This window comes from Balaenoptera acutorostrata, chromosome 11 (assembly GCF_949987535.1).
Source record: "Balaenoptera acutorostrata chromosome 11, mBalAcu1.1, whole genome shotgun sequence".
Taxonomy (NCBI): Eukaryota; Metazoa; Chordata; class Mammalia; order Artiodactyla; family Balaenopteridae; genus Balaenoptera; species Balaenoptera acutorostrata.
The window spans coordinates 15,966,397-15,982,321 of NC_080074.1; the positions used below are offsets into that span (position 1 = coordinate 15,966,397).

A 15,925-nucleotide genomic window follows, 5' to 3' on the forward strand; every position below is an offset into this window, starting at 1 on the left:
TTCAAGATGATTATGTATATAGATGTAGGCATTAACTAATTCATTATCTTCTGTTGTCATGCCCCGGTACTTACATATAGAAATACATGTTACTTCTTTCAAAACTATAAATTTTTCCCAAGGGGGAATAATTATAACTTCTGCTGAATGAATATCTACCAAGTACTAGTTATTTTATGCTCTTTCTATCCTTTCAGCAGATGTTCAAGACAACTCTATAGGTTATTTTCTACTATTTCTGATCTTTTCAACAAATTGTGTAAGGCACATGATGAGATTTGTTTGCCAAATGTAGAATCCAAAACACAGGTAAAGAAAACTGTGTAGTTAGGAGTGAGACACAGATACTTAATTTGAAATCCTTCAGGAGGAGAAGGTGATCTATATATGATAGCTATCATATAACGTACAATCTGAAAGTTTCTCTAGGATGAGGTTATATCCTTTGAGGGTTTAGGGGATGGAGAAATTACTTTCAGGTGGAAGACTGAAGATTAGTAGAATATGAACTTAAAGAGATGGGAATTGGGAAAGGTACTCCAGGCCAAGGGAAAGAGCATGGAGCAAATTCCAGGAGATTGAATGTGTGGGGAAAAGAGAAGTAGTTTGGTTTGGCGGGAGGGAAAGAGGAATGGTAGGAAATGAACCCTGGAACCCTAAGTTAGTCAAACAAAATAATTTGTTCTTTATTCTATAAAGAATGAAGTTTTGAAGACCTTTTTACAGGAAAGTGTGCCTCAGGAAGATTTCATATTGTGTATAAAATGGATAAGAGTGGAGAGAGATTGTTGGTAGACAGAGCCATTTTAAGGCATTGCAGCAAATAATACTAGCAAGAGATAACAAGGGATAGAATTATTGTAGCAAGAATAGAAGTGATAGGAAGGAGAAGACTAAAAAAATAATAGATAACAGTTATATAATCATGCTTACTATGGGTCAGGCACTGTTCTAAGAGCTTCACATATGTTATTTAATTCTCACAACAATAGTGTGATATGGGCCCTGTTACTACTCCAATTTAACAGATGAGGAAATTAGAACTTTTCAGGATTGACTGAGGGATAGTAACTTGTTGCTATCAATTGTTAAATTATGGGACATCTATGCAGTGGAATACTATGAAACCATGAAAATTGATGCCATAGAAGTATGTCTGTTGCTTTGAAAATATGTTCACTATGTGTTAAACCAGGTTTACAGTAAATATAATATTTCTGTTTTGTTCTACTTTGAATGAATATGCTAATTGTCAATTTTATAACTTTTATGACATTTGAAAAAAGTGTATGTTTCTCTCTTCTTTACCCCCACCCCAAACTCCCTCTCCCCAAGGGTAGCTATTATTAATAGCTTGGAGAGTATCCTTCCAGTTAACAAGTAGATATATGCAAAGTAAATTTTACTTTATCAAAATAATATATGCAATAGTTTTAAAAGTCACAGTGCAAAAAGCCTTATAACAAAGGACAGCATCACCGATATGTTCTCCTCCACCCTGCTCTTTTTCTTTTCTTCACAAGTCTTTTCTGAAATACCTATTTGAGTCCACTGTATCTCTGCAATCTTTATGTGAAATTATAGTGATATAAACAATAACATCCATGGAAGAAAAACACCATCAATAACATCTATGGGAGAAAAACATCATACCGCAATACAACTTCTGTTCCTTTGTTTTATGAAGTGCCAAAACAAAATTAACTTTTTGGTTGCAAAACTTTTTCCATTGCTTCAGTCCACGTCATTCTGTACAATGTTTGTTTGGTTCATAGAGTATTTATTGAAAAGCATTAAGAATGCTTATTCAGCTTGTGAACAAGAAAGGGAAAAATAAAGGGCTAATTATTAACTAATCCAGGCTTACTTGTTCATTTTATAAATGAATCAGATCCTTTTTTTTTCGTTTCCCATCTTGTTGTCTATCATTGACCTGCTTGTACTACATAAAAACTTTTCTAACAAAAAAGTAGAATATGGTGAATTCTTGCTACTTACTACCAGCTCTGGTAGAGAAGATACTGAAACTAATACTACAAAAGAGATTTGAGGATTATCTCTGCCTTGGATTATCCTTCCAGGACATTTTAGTTTTGTACTGTTAAAACTTAAAAATTGCTAGTTCACTCAACTTCTTAATTTTTGATCTGAATACTACAGGCTCTAAAAATTCTTTTGCCAAGCAAATACAGAAAACTAGATGCTTGCCAATAAACAGTTGTCACCGAGCATGATAAGTTATTCGTAGTTATGGATAATTTTACAAAACTTAGATACTTTTATATTGCTCTAACAACAAACAACAACAATATTCTCCCCAAAGTATTTGCACATTGGCAGTGGTGGGTTGGGATGGTGATTGGGTATTAGGGAGGTAACTCCAAACCAAGACAGAAAGGGGATGTGGTGAAATATAAATGTGAGTATATATTTGTTTAAGGACAACTGTGAGACTTCCTAAGGTGAAATGGTGGGATGTCTTTAACATCCTCGTGAGTATAGCACTGTGACTTCCCAAGCCCGTAGAGATGATGATTCCTAAAGGAATTCCTTTAGGAATTCCTAAAGGAATATCAAACTTGACTAGGTATACTGATGTCACTAATAACTACAGTTGTAGAAAATTAACAAGACTTTCTTGGTGAAATTATGGGATCAGAATGGGCAAAGACAACAAAATGATCTATTCTGAATAATCTTCTAGAAAAATGCTGTCCAGTAGAACTTTCTGCAATGATGGAAGTGTTCTTCACCTGTGCTGTCCAATATGGTAGCTACTAGGCACACATATAGCTCTTGAGAGGCCTTGAAATGTGGTAAGTGTGACTGAAGAACTGAATTTTTAATTTTAATTAATTTAAATGGCTACACGTGCCTAGTGGCTACCATATTGGACAATGCAGTTCTGAAATATGCCTTTCCATTCATTTTAACCACTCCTTCTGACAAGTAAGACACAATCATTATTCTGAAAGAGCATATGGCCTGTAGAAAAGGCAGATAGATATTTAAGATGAAAAACAAAGAAGAAGCAGAGTAGAGAGGAAATAAGATATATCCAGCTGAGAGGACCAGAATCTAGATGAAATATTAGAGAAAAGTAACATGAGGCAAACAATGAGGTTGAACCTTCCAGGGGTGATATCTCTTTTGGATTTGCTCTTGTGGACTGCTCCATTTCTTCCCAATGGAAGATGCAAAGTAAGCAGTCTTCTGCCTCTGCCCCAGAATTTCCCCAGATATTATGCATAAGACTTACTGATAATTATTTCATTGAAAAAAGATCTGTAGCCCCACCTGCATCATGAAACCTTTTTTGAAAAAATTAATCTGGCATTCTCTACACTCAGAGAGTTAATGCCACATAATTTAACATCTATTTATTATCAAATTCTTTTTCTTTAATTATATTAGAAATTTGAAAATGGGCATTACACTTTCTCTCTCGTATGTAGATAATTACGATTGCTCAGACTGATTAAATAGGATGTTACCTTTTTTTCCAGTAGAAAATGTTCTAGATTTTACAAGGTGGCTTTCCTATATGAACTTGAATTTATTTCACCAAGTTTCAACAATGAGATCAATTCATTTAATTACTTTATTTCTTTTTTAAAATATTTATTTATTTATGCCTGCGTTGGGTCATAGTTGTGGCACGCGGGCTTCTCTCTAGTTGTGGCGCTTGGGCTCCAGAGCACGTGGGCTCTGTAGTTGCAGCGCGTGGGCTCCAGGGTGCTTGGGCTCCATAGTTGCGGCACGCGGGCTTTCTAGTTGTGGCACACAGGCTCAGTAGTTGAAGTGTGCGGGCTTAGTTGCCCCACAGCATGTGGGATCTTAGTTCCCCGACCAGGGATCGAGCCTGCATCCCCTGCATTGGAAGGCAGATTCTTAACTACTGGACCACCAGGGAAGTCCCTACTTTATTTCTTTATATGATTTTTATGTTTACAAATTAAACTTTGCTAACAGTCACTCGTATTTAATGAAAGTTAGCAATTTAATTTAGGAACTTTATTAAAAAATACTGAGAAATTTGTGCTGTAATTAAAAAAAAATTATAAGTATGATTTCTGGAAACTAATTTCTATATAAGCTGGAAATAATAAGATAAGAGGTAAAAAAGGTGATGGGGTGGCATTTCAAATTTTAGAATAACATGATTTTACATTACTTTATATCATCTAAATATATATTTTGAAGAATTTAAATAATATTTTCCTCTCTCTAGATTTTTGCTTCAATGTCTTGAAGACCTTGATGCCAATCTGCGAAAATTAAACTCTCGTCTGTTTGTGATTCGTGGACAACCAGCAGATGTGTTTCCCAGGCTTTTCAAGGTTATTGGAAAAATCTTTGCATAAAATAATAATCTCTTGTCAGAGAAGACACGTATTTGGGGTAAAGTATGGGAAATATAAGTGCTTTTAAATAAAATATTGTGGATATTTTCTCTATTTAATAAAAATGTTACACAGTGTAAAATCAGACAGTGAAAAAAATGATTTACAATGAAAAGTTTCTTTCTTCTACCTTAAACTGACAGTTCCCCTCTCAGAAGCAACAACTACTACCAGTTTGTGTATTCATTAGAAATATTCTTTGCACAAATAAGAATGCATATGTGTATGTGTTTATATACACATATTTGTGTTTGTGTGAATGTTAACCATCCCCCCTTTTTAAAACCAAGGTGAGAACATGCTATGTTATACCATTCTATGCCGTGCTTTATTCACATAACCATATATTTTGGAGATTGTTCCATGTTACTTTCTCAGTCTTTTAAATGGCTTCATAGTACTGCATTGTGTAGATATGCTGTAATTTCTTTTTTTAAAAATTAAAGTATAGTTAACTTACAATATCATATTAGTTTCAGGTGTACAACATAGTGATACAATATTTTTATAGATTACACACCATGCAAAGTTATTATAAAATATTAACTATATTCCCTGAGCTGTATATTATATCCCTGTGACTTATTTATTTTATAACTGGTAGTTTATACCTCTTAATCCCCTTCACCGGTTTCACCCCTACCCCTACCCAACTCCCCTCTGGTATCCACTAATTTGTTCCTTTTTGGTTTTTTGTTTTTTTTTTAAATAAATTTATTAATTAATTAATTTATTTATTTGGCTGCTTTGGGTTTTCGTTGCTATGCCCGGGCTTTCTCTAGTTGCAGTGAGCAGGGGCTACTCTTTGTTGCAGTGTACAGGCTCCTCATTGTGGTGGCTTCTCTTGCTGCAGAGCATGGGCTCTAGAGTGCATGCTCAGTAGTCGTGGCGCACGGGCTTAGTTGCTCCACAGCATGTGGGATCTTCCTGGACCAGGGATCGAACCAGTGTCCCCTGCATTGGCAGGCGGATTCTTAACCACTGCGCCACCAGGGAAGTCCCCACTAATTTGTTCTTTATATCTGGTGAGCCTATGTCTGTTTTGTTATATTTGTTTGCTTGTTTTTTAGATTCCACATATAAGTGAAAACATAACAGTATTTGTCTTTCTCTGTCTGACTTATTTTCACTTAATCATAATGCCCTCAAGGGCCATCCACATTGTCACAAATAGCAAGATTTCATTCTTTTTTATGGCTGAGTAATCTTTCAGTGTGTGTGTGTGTGTGTGTGTGTGTGTGTGTGTGTACATCTTTATCCAGTCATCTGTTGGAGGGCACTTAGGTTGCTTCCATATATTGGATATTGTAAATAATGCTGATATGAACATTGGGGTACATATATCTTTTTGATTTAGTGTTTTTGTTTTCTTCAGATAAATACCTAGGAGTGGAATTGCTGGATCATATTACCATATTATCTGTGTTCTATTTTTAATTTTTTGAGGGTATAATTTCTTTCACTAGCGTTCTATTGAACATTTAGTTATTTTTCCACAGGCCTTTTGCTAATACAAGTAATGCTGTCAGTGAACATCCTTGTTCACAAAAAACAAATCTTTGCTCACATGTGCCAGTACATTTGTGGGACAATTCTTATAAGACTTTCTGAGTCAAAGGGCTGTGACAATTGACATGCTACAAATCTGGAATATTTTTAACTTGGTAGAATCTTAAAAATCTCCTAATCTTATTCCTCCTCCTTTTTTCCAAATGACAAAATTAGTCCTAGAGAGATTAAGTGAGCTGACCTAGGTCATAAAACTAGCTCATGGAAGTGTTCAGACCAGAAACTGAGTTTTCTGGCTTTGTTAATTTATCCCTTCCTATTTACTACCATTAGTATTCCTAATGTATATCTGTTCTTTTCTTGCAGCTGTTTGATTCATCAAATTTTTATAATAGCATTGTTTCCGCTTCTAATATACAAGAGAACAGTTCCTTTTCCTGAATGAAGTATCCGCAGTGCTGGGAATCAAACCAACACTACCTAGCCTTTTTTTCATCAGTGTGAAAGAACCTTTTAATGTTTATAGAGTTTGGCTAATACAACAGTTGTAGCTAGTAAAAATTTATTTTATAAAAGTTTTCTTACTACTGTAGCTACTTACAGTCAGAATTTAACCTAGGTACATGGAAGAGCTCTGAGAAGAAAGGATATCAGAAACAATGGTAATAGTTTATCAGCATCTCACAAGTATAAAAGTATATGTGAATCACTGCTCAACCCTATCTAAATCCATGTGTTATAAGTAAAATGAATCTTAAGAGGATTTTAAGTACCTTTAAAATAACAAAACATTTACCTGCTTTAAAAAAAATGGTTTAACTCAGCAAGTCTTTTGTGTTCTTTATTTTGAGCTTTCTTCTGCCTGAAATAGAATATTATTGGATCAAACTATCTTCCGTATATGATGTCCTGTCTTGTTACTTTGGCAGAGAGGCAATGGTTTCTGCAAGGGCCATAAAATACAGATACGTGAATATACTTTAATATACCTAGAGTGCTTATTATTGTATTCTGATACAGTAGTCTATATAAAATGTCATTTATGAAAACTTTCAGATTTATTTAATATGTCTGAACCATAGAGGGAGTTAATTCCTCTTTTTATTGTATTGATATTTTTATTTTTACTTTTTGTTTAGAGGTACTATATGCATGTGTTTCCAAAAAAGAGCCCAAGAGTATGTACAATAAAAAGCAGGTCTCCTTCTCACCCCTAACCTTTACACCCCCAGTTTCTCTGAGGAAGAAGATTCTTTTGTCAGTAACTAGCTGACTCATTTACATTACTGTCTCTGGTTTTATTATTCTAGTACAGCAGATAGAGAGAACTTTAATAGGTAAGTAATCCAGCTTCCCACATTGGAGGTAGAACTGGTTTAGACCTGATAACAGTGCCTTTAGTTTACTGGGGTGGAAATAGTGATTTCAGTACTGACGTCTCCTCTAGTGTGCACCTTCTTTCTATAGCATTCACTCATTTTATTCTGTTTATACTAAGTAGATTTAGGAATGGGGCCAGAGCATTTTTATAAACACATTTTTACACACACCTATGTTGGATAAACTTGTTTTTTCTTACCTTTTTTCTACTTAGAATTTTTCTCAGTTAAATTCTAACTTAATATAAGCTGACAAGATGGCTTTTTTTTTTTTCTTTTCATGTTCTACTGAAGAAATGATAAACTTAGCAGACACTAGCCTAGGCAAAACTTGAATGACAGTATTAATCATAGGTATCTTATATAAATTATTATTATTATGCAGTTAAATCTTATATCTTCTACATTTGGTGCCAGAGTGATAAGCTACCAAGACCACACATATTCTAGGGCCTGCAGAAACTTTTTATGAAGAGTTTGAAGTATTGGTTTAAAACATTCTCATTATATCCAAGAAACAGAGACATGTGTCTGAAATCTTTATAGATGGACACACTGAAGCATAATAAAATGTTTTGTTCAAAATCACAGAATAAATCAAAGAAGAACATATAAAACCACTAACATTTCACATGCATAAATTTATATTATGCTTTTTGAGTCATTTTTTTTTTATAAATTTATTTGTTTATTTATTTATTGGCCGAGTTGGGTCTTCGTTGCTGCACGAGGGCTTTCTTTAGTTGCGGCAAGCGGGGGCTACTCTTCTTTGCGGTGCGCGGGCTTCTCATTGCAGTGGCTTCTCTTGTTGCGGAGCATGGGCTCTAGGCCCACGGACTTCAGTAGTTGTGGCACGTGGGCTTCAGTAGTTGTGGCTCGCGGGCTCTAGAGCACAGGCTCCGTAGTTGTGGCACACGGGCCTAGTTGCTACGCGGCATGTGGGATCTTCCCCGACCAGGACTTGAACCCGTGTCCCCAGCATTGGCAGGCAGATTCTTAACCACTGTGCCACCAGGGAAGTCCCTTTTTGAGTCATTTTGGATTCTTGCTTTATTATTTCATGGTACATGCTCATTTGAATAAGATAATTCATTCAACAGATATTGATTGAGTGCCTGCTATGTACATGGCAGTGTTCAAGGTGCTGGGGATATACTGGTGAACCAAACAGAAAAAGTTCCTACCTTCATGGCACTTACACTATATTGGGAAGCAGACCAATAATAAAGTAAATATGCAATGTCAGGTGGTGATAGGTGCTAAAATAAAATGTGGGATAGAAAGTCCCAAGGTAAGGGAAGGATAGTTACTTTATATGGAATCATGGAAGGCCTCACTGATAAGGTAACCTTTGAGCAAATATATGAAGAGATTGAGCCATGCAGATATCTGGGGTGTGATATATTGAATCCACAAAATTTTGCAGCTTGTTCATCAAAAGGTAGAGTTTATTTTCTCACTCCCTTAAATCTGGGTTGGCCTTATATCTTGTATTCACTAAGTGCCAAAGGAGATACCGAGTTTCAAATCCTAGGCCTCAAGCGACCTTGCAGCTTCTACCTTTGCCCACTTGGAACGCTCCTTGTACCATGTAAGGACTGGGCTAGAATGTCACGTTATGGGAGACCACGTGTAGAGAGAGTGGGCCAACCAACAGCCAGCACCAAGGTCTGAAATGTGTGAGAGAGGTCATTTAGATGCTCTGGCACCGGCCAAGCTGCCAGCCGATTGCAAGCTTGTGAGTGAGCCCAGGTGAGACCAACAGAAGAACCATCTAGTTAACTGACAGACTTGGAGAGTTAATCAGTTGTTTTAAGCTGCTAAGCTACTGCAACTTGGGGAAAGAGTGCCACAGGCAGAGGGAACAGTAATTACAAAGGCCCTGATGTGGAAGTGTGCCATGACTTGTTTAGGAGCAGCAAGGAAGGAGGCCGGTGTGCTCTAGCCAAAGCACAGTGAGTGAAAATAAGAGATAGGGTCAGAGAGGTTGCAGGAGCCAGATCACAGGGCTTTACCATGTTAAGGACTTTGGGTTTTACTCTGAGTGAAATGGGATGCCATGGGAGATTTCTGAGTAGGGGAGTGACATGATTTCACTTACATTTAAAAGAATCACTTTGACTGTAGAGAATAGATATTGGAGAATGGAAATGCTGTAAAGACTTAAGAAGAAAGATCAATTAGGAGGCCATGGCAGTTATTTGGAAACAAGATGATGGTGACTAGGACTAGAGTAGCAGTAAGGGTGTTGAGAAGTCGTAGGATTTTGGTATATTTTTTGAATAGAGGCTATAGGGTTTGTTTATATGTGGTATTGAGAGTCAAGGATGACTCCTAGGTTTTTAGCCTGGGCAAATGACACAGTGGGTTGCCATTTAGTGAGATGAGGAAGACTATAGGAGGAACAAGTTTAGGGAAAAATCAGGAGTTCACCTTTTTTAACATTTTAAGTTTGAGACGCCTTTTAGACATCTGAATGTATTTGTTGAGTGGGATTCAAGTCCAGAGCTCAGGGGAGAAGTCTGTACTAAATTTAGGAACCTTAAACATATAAATTGTGTTTAAAACCCTGAGACTAGATCTATGGAGTAAAGGAAGGGGTAATGGATGGATGCGTGGAAATTTTTAGAGCTTTACCTTCTTTATGTTTGGGTTATTTTGTGAGATAACTTTTTTTAATGTAATTATACTATTTCAAATGCTTTCTCCCAGGAAGTTTGTTATTTATAACTTTGTTTTATAAAAATTTTATGTTTCTTAATTATTTTCACAATATTACTTGTGACTGTTTAAGAACTGCACATCCATTTAGTGGTTCATATTATGCCTTCTGAATGGTTAAACAAATAATTGTGATACACAAAAACAGATATGAATCTTAGTGCCTAAAATTGCAAAGTGAATATTCACTCATTTCACATGAAAATATTTTAATACTACATGCAATCTTATTGTTATATTTACTGTTGAAATTCAAAGATTAACCGTGTGTTGCTTAAAATAAAACCGGGCTAAAGAGTAGATAGGGACTTCCACCTCTGGTTAAGATGTAGAAAGTTGCAGTAGACCAACATTCCTGTCTTAACAATGTGAAGAAAGTAAATATGCCACAATATCATAGGTTTTTTGTTTGTTTGTTTTTAACCTATTAGAGAGTTGATGACACAAAGAAACCTAAATAAACCAAATTGCATAAAGGGATGAGACTTTCATGGGAAAGAAGAGACCCATGGCTACATCCCTGGAATCACAGCAGGAAGAGAAGGGATTCTACCATAGTTGAGAGAGAAGAGAAACCAGTTGAAATTTTACCAAGCTTTTTGCGGTCATATGTGGGCTGACATGGCAGATTAGAATTTCAAGAAGTCCTAGTCACAGAGTAAGTTTACACCCACTCTCCAGTTCTTTCTAACAGTGCCTTCGTGGAGTACCAGTGGCAGTGTGCCAAAGGCTGGGGCGAGCGAAAAGAGTTGAGAGGGTTCCCTCATTGAAGTGCACTGGGCATTCACTTAGTGCAAAGTAGCAGTTCACTGAAGCTGGAGACAGGACATCAGGGTAGAAAGATGCCTCCAGAGGTGTAGAAAATTAGGGGACAGGGCTGGAAAACAAAGAGAAGTCCTTAGCAACCATAAAGCTGATGGGTAGACAGCAAAGCGGAGAGAGATGTCCTATAGTTTGTAAAGCTAGTGACTGGGCTGTAAAGCAGAGAGAGACATCTGGAGTCTTGTTAGTACTCACATCTCAAGCCCTGTTGAAGAAAAATCTGAATCCTGCCCTCAAAATATTTGAAGCCAGTGGTGAATGAAATTTAATTAAAGCAACAACAAAGCCCAGACCCAGCTCAATTACTGACTCCAGCAATTCAACTTCTATCAGAGCAAAGACTATGCACTTTTCTAGAGATAAATGTTGTTTATTCCATTTCTAGTCTTTTATAACATTGTCTGTTGTATGATCACAAATTATGAGACATATGAAGAAGCAGGAATATGTAACTTGCAATCAAGTAAAAGAAAAACCATCAGTAGAACCAGTCCCACAGTTGATGCAGATGTTGGGATTAGAATAAAGAAAGGACTTTACAATAATTATGCCGTAGATAGTAGAGAATCTAGTCAACAGGTGAAAAACTATGTGAAGAGATGGTAATTTTAGTACAAAAATGGAAAGTATTAAAAAGAACCAAATGAAACTCCTAGAACTGAAACATGCAATATCAAAAATGAAAATTCATTAATTGGGTTTATCCAGATTGAACAGAGCAGAACAAAAGATCAGTGAAGTTGAAGACAGTCAGTATCCCAACTGAAGCACAAAGAGGAAGATTTTTTTAAAAAGGGAATAGAGTGTCTGAGACTTGTGGAACAACAGTAAATGGCCTAACATATCCATAATTGTAGACCTAGAAAAAAGAGGGAGAGAGAGATTGGGACAGAAAAAAAATATTTGAAGAGATAATTGAGTTTCCAAAATTGATGGACGATATCAACCTACAGTGCCAAGAAGCTCAACAAACCCCAAACAGCATAAACATAAAGGAAACCACACCTTGCCACATCATAATCAATTAACTGAAAACCAAAGATAGAAAATTTTATAAGCAGCCAGAAGAGAAAGGACATATTCAGGGAATCACACTAAGAGTGTTTGATGGTTTCTTATTAAAAAAAAAAAAAGAGTCCAGAAGACAATGGAAAGGCATTTTTAAAAAGCTAGAAATAGCAAAAATATTCATTTTTTAAAAAGAGAAGGCACAATGAAGGCATTTTCAGGCAGACAAATGCAGAGAGAATTTATTTCCATCAGATCTATACTATAAGAAATATTAAAAGGGGACTTCCCTGGTGGCACAGTGGTTAAGAATCTGCCTGCCAATGCAGGGGACATGGGTTCAATCCCTGGTCTGGGAAGATCCCACATGCCTCGGAGCAACTAACCCCTTGTGCCTCAATGACTGAGCCTGCACTCTAGAGCCTGCGAGCCACAACTACAGAGCCCACATGCCACAACTACTGAAGTCCACGCTCCACAATTACTGAAGCCCGTGCACCTAGAGCCTGTGCTCCACAACAAGAGAAGCCACTGCAATGAGAAGCCCACGCACTGCAGCAAAAAGTAGCCCCCCCTTGCCACAACTAGAGAAAGCCCGTGCGCAGCAACGAAGACCCAATGCAGCCAAAAATAAATAAATAAATAAATAAATCTATTTTAAAAAGAAATATTAAAGGAAGTTCTGCTAGGTAAAAGAAAATAATTCTAGGCTAAAGACAGGATCTTCAAAGAAAGAAGGAAGAGCACTAAAAATATGGGTAAATATAAAAGACCACTTTTTTTTTAGTTATGTATAAATATATCCTATTTTAAAAAGACCATTGACAGATTAAAACCAACTAATATTGATAAATTGTAGGGAATAATATGAATATAGTGGGGCTTGAAACATATATAGAAATAAAACCTGTAACAAGATCACACAAGGTAGGAAGAAGGTAAATAGAAATATGTGTAAATTCTTACATTATTCAATTGTAATATATTATTTGAAGGTAGACTGTGATAACAATACATATTGTGATCTAAAATAACCCAAAGAGCTATTTCTAAAAAGTTAATAGAGGAATTTTAAATGGAATACTAAAAATATTACTCATTCAAATGAAGGCAGGTAGGGGGCACAGAGGAGTAAAAGAAGAGATGGGCAAATGGAAAACTTACCAACATGATAAAATTAAACACAACTATATCAATAATTATATTAAATATAAATGGTCTTTTTTAAACTCTCCATTTAAAAGACAGTTTATCAGACTACATAAAAAAACAAGCAAGAACCAACTATATGCTGATTAGAAGAGACACTTTAAATATGAAGAAACATAGTTTGAAATAAAAGAGACTGAAAAAGACGTACTTTGTAAGCAGTAAGATAAAGAAGTAGAATTCAAGACAAAATTACCACAGATGAAGAGTAAAGTCTCACATCAAAAATATATAACCTGGACTTCCCTGGTGGCACAGTAGTTAAGAATCCGCCTGGCAAGGCAGGGGACATGGGTTCCATCCCTGGTCCGGGAAGATCCCACATGCTGCGGAGCAACTAAGCCCATGTGCCACAACTACTGAGCCTGCACTCTAGAGCCCGTGAGCCACAACTACTGAGCCTGCATGCCACGACTACTGAAGCCCACATGCCTAGAGCCTGTGTTCCACAACAAGAGAAGCCACCGCAATGAGAAGCCCACACACCACAACGAAGAGTAGTCCCCGCTCTCCACAACTAGAGAAAGCATGCGTGCAGCAACGAAGACCCAATGCAGCCAAAAAGAAAGAAAGAAGGAAAGAAATGTATTAAAAGAAAAAGTATAGCCATCATGAATATGTATTATCTACTAATAGCATAAAAACACATGAATCTCAAACTGATAAAACTAAAGGGAGAAATAGATAAATTCACAATCATAGTTGATTTTTACATCTCTCATTTATTGATAGAATATACAAAAACTAATAAAGATATGGATGATATGAATAACACTATGAAATCAATTTGTTGTAACTGATATTTGTAGAACACTACACCCAAGAACTAGAGGATACACATTATTTTCTTGTGCATATGAAACATTCACCAAGATAGACCATATGTTCAGTCGCAAAACAGTTATCAACAAATTTCAAGACTGAAATCTTACAGAATAATATTCTCTGACTTCAGTAGAATTAAAATGAATAGCAAAAATGTGTTCTTTTCAAGAAGTTTGATTGAATTACTGTATACATTTACTGTCCTATGTGACAGTTTTATCATTGTTAGAGATTTCAGTAATTAAAATGGGAAACAGAAGCTTAGGTTATTTTCCTTATCAAAACTATGTTCCTTGGAGCCACAATATTATGATGGTTTTCGTGCTCTTGTACATTGGATGTCTTAAGCTGAGTGTAGTTGAGGGGATCCTTTCTAATTACAGGAAGGTACTTCTTTCCTTCAGCACTGTGATCTGACCTGTGACAAATCTGTACTATACACTATGTAAATGGCTAACAAGTGAATTGCAAACCAACTGAATGTACAAATCTTAGTGCTGGTGCTGAAATCTCTTCAGAATAGTCATCATGATCTCAAAGTTTGTTTCAAAATTTGCAGGCATCAAGTGTCAATCAAAACTGAAGATGTAACAGTAATGAATGTTGAATTCTCATGCTTTAGGTGTACTTCCTTATTAGAGTTTTTGGTTCTCTGCTAGTTTTACCATACTGTTTCATTTAAATTTCCTACAGGCTAACTTCATTTGTGTGATTGAAATAAAATCGCAGTATATAAAAAATAAATAAATAAATAAAAATTAAAATAAAATGAATAGCAAGAGAATAGCAAATCTTTGTAACTGAATGATAATGGAAATACGGTATATCATACATACCGTATTTGAATACGGTATATCAAAATTTATGAGATTCAGCTACAGCAGTGCTTAGAGGAAACTTAATAGCTTTCAATACTCTATTAGAAAAGAATCAAAGAACTAAGTTTCTACCTTAAAAAATAGAGAAAGAACAAATTAAACCAATAGTAGAAGAAAGGAGATAATAAAGAGAGGAATGGAAATCAATGAAACTGAAAGCAGACAAACAATAGAGAAAATAAATGTGGAATAGACAATTTCTTGTCTCTCAGCTCCAAATCCACCCTTCTTTGCCCTGCTTTGTGATACTGAAGCTGGATGCTGTAAACTTTTCTCCTTTGCTGGCTGGCTTGATTTTAGGTTTTGTCAATAGAAATTGCTGTTGGTTCTTTGTAAGGTCATAGCAGGAGAGAAGGGGCTTTCTTTTTGGTATCTTTATAATTTTTTTCCTAGCACCTTAGCTAGCAAATGAGCATGTGGGAGGACCAGTAGCACTTACCTCAGTAGCCCTCACCTCAGTAGCCCTCCTGGACAAGCTCCAGCTCATTCACACCCTCTGGCAAATGTCTCTGCCATGCAGTGGACCGATTCTACAGATCAGCTCCAGTCAGCCCATACCCTGCAGGAAGTTTCTCAGCCACCCACTGGGCTGTTCCTAGGAACCAGCTCTGGCCCTAGCCCCCTGGCAGGTTTCTTCCCTACAGGGAAGGTTGTTCTTGAGGCAGCACACCCCATACAATGAGGTGTGAATCTCAGCAGCAGGGAAGAAAGGGAACTTTCTTAATTCATTGCTTAATTATTTTCCCTCCATTTAGAGGTGGTAGCTGCTTTTGGACACCTTAGAACAATACTATCCAACAGAAGCTACATGTGTAATTTAAAATTTTCTAATAGCCACCTTTAAAAAAGAAAAATGTGAAGTTAATTTTTTAGATGTGTTTTATTTAACACAGTATGTCTAGAATATTATCTTTTCAATATAAAATCATTACAAAACTATTAAACTATTTTAACCTTTTTTTATATGAAGTCTTTGAAATCCACTGTATATTTTATGCTTATAACACATCTCCATTCCAACTAGCCACATTTCAAGCGCTCAGAAGCCACTTCAATGGCAAGTGGTTATCTACCATATTGGACAGTATATAGCCTTAACTCCTCTTCTTTTACTTGCGGACAGTTCTTCAAGTTAAATTTTCCCTGTTCAAATTACTAATGTGGTTTCTGT

At 36.2% G+C, this 15,925-nt stretch overlaps 1 protein-coding gene across 5 annotated transcripts in view; it reads left to right on the forward strand.

Annotated features, from left to right (window-relative positions):
* The window catches only part of CRY1 (cryptochrome circadian regulator 1), a 104,158-nt gene that overhangs the window by 65,616 nt on the left and 22,617 nt on the right, over window positions 1–15,925 (forward strand). For 4 of the 5 annotated variants that reach the window (XM_057557248.1, XM_057557246.1, XM_007165726.2 and 1 more), the window contains exon 2: window positions 4,232–4,340. In XM_057557248.1, the coding sequence (XP_057413231.1) occupies window positions 4,232–4,340 (109 nt within the window). Of the gene's footprint in view, window positions 1–4,231; window positions 4,402–15,925 lie in introns of all 5 variants that reach the window. The other variant, XM_057557247.1, reaches the window with a different exon arrangement.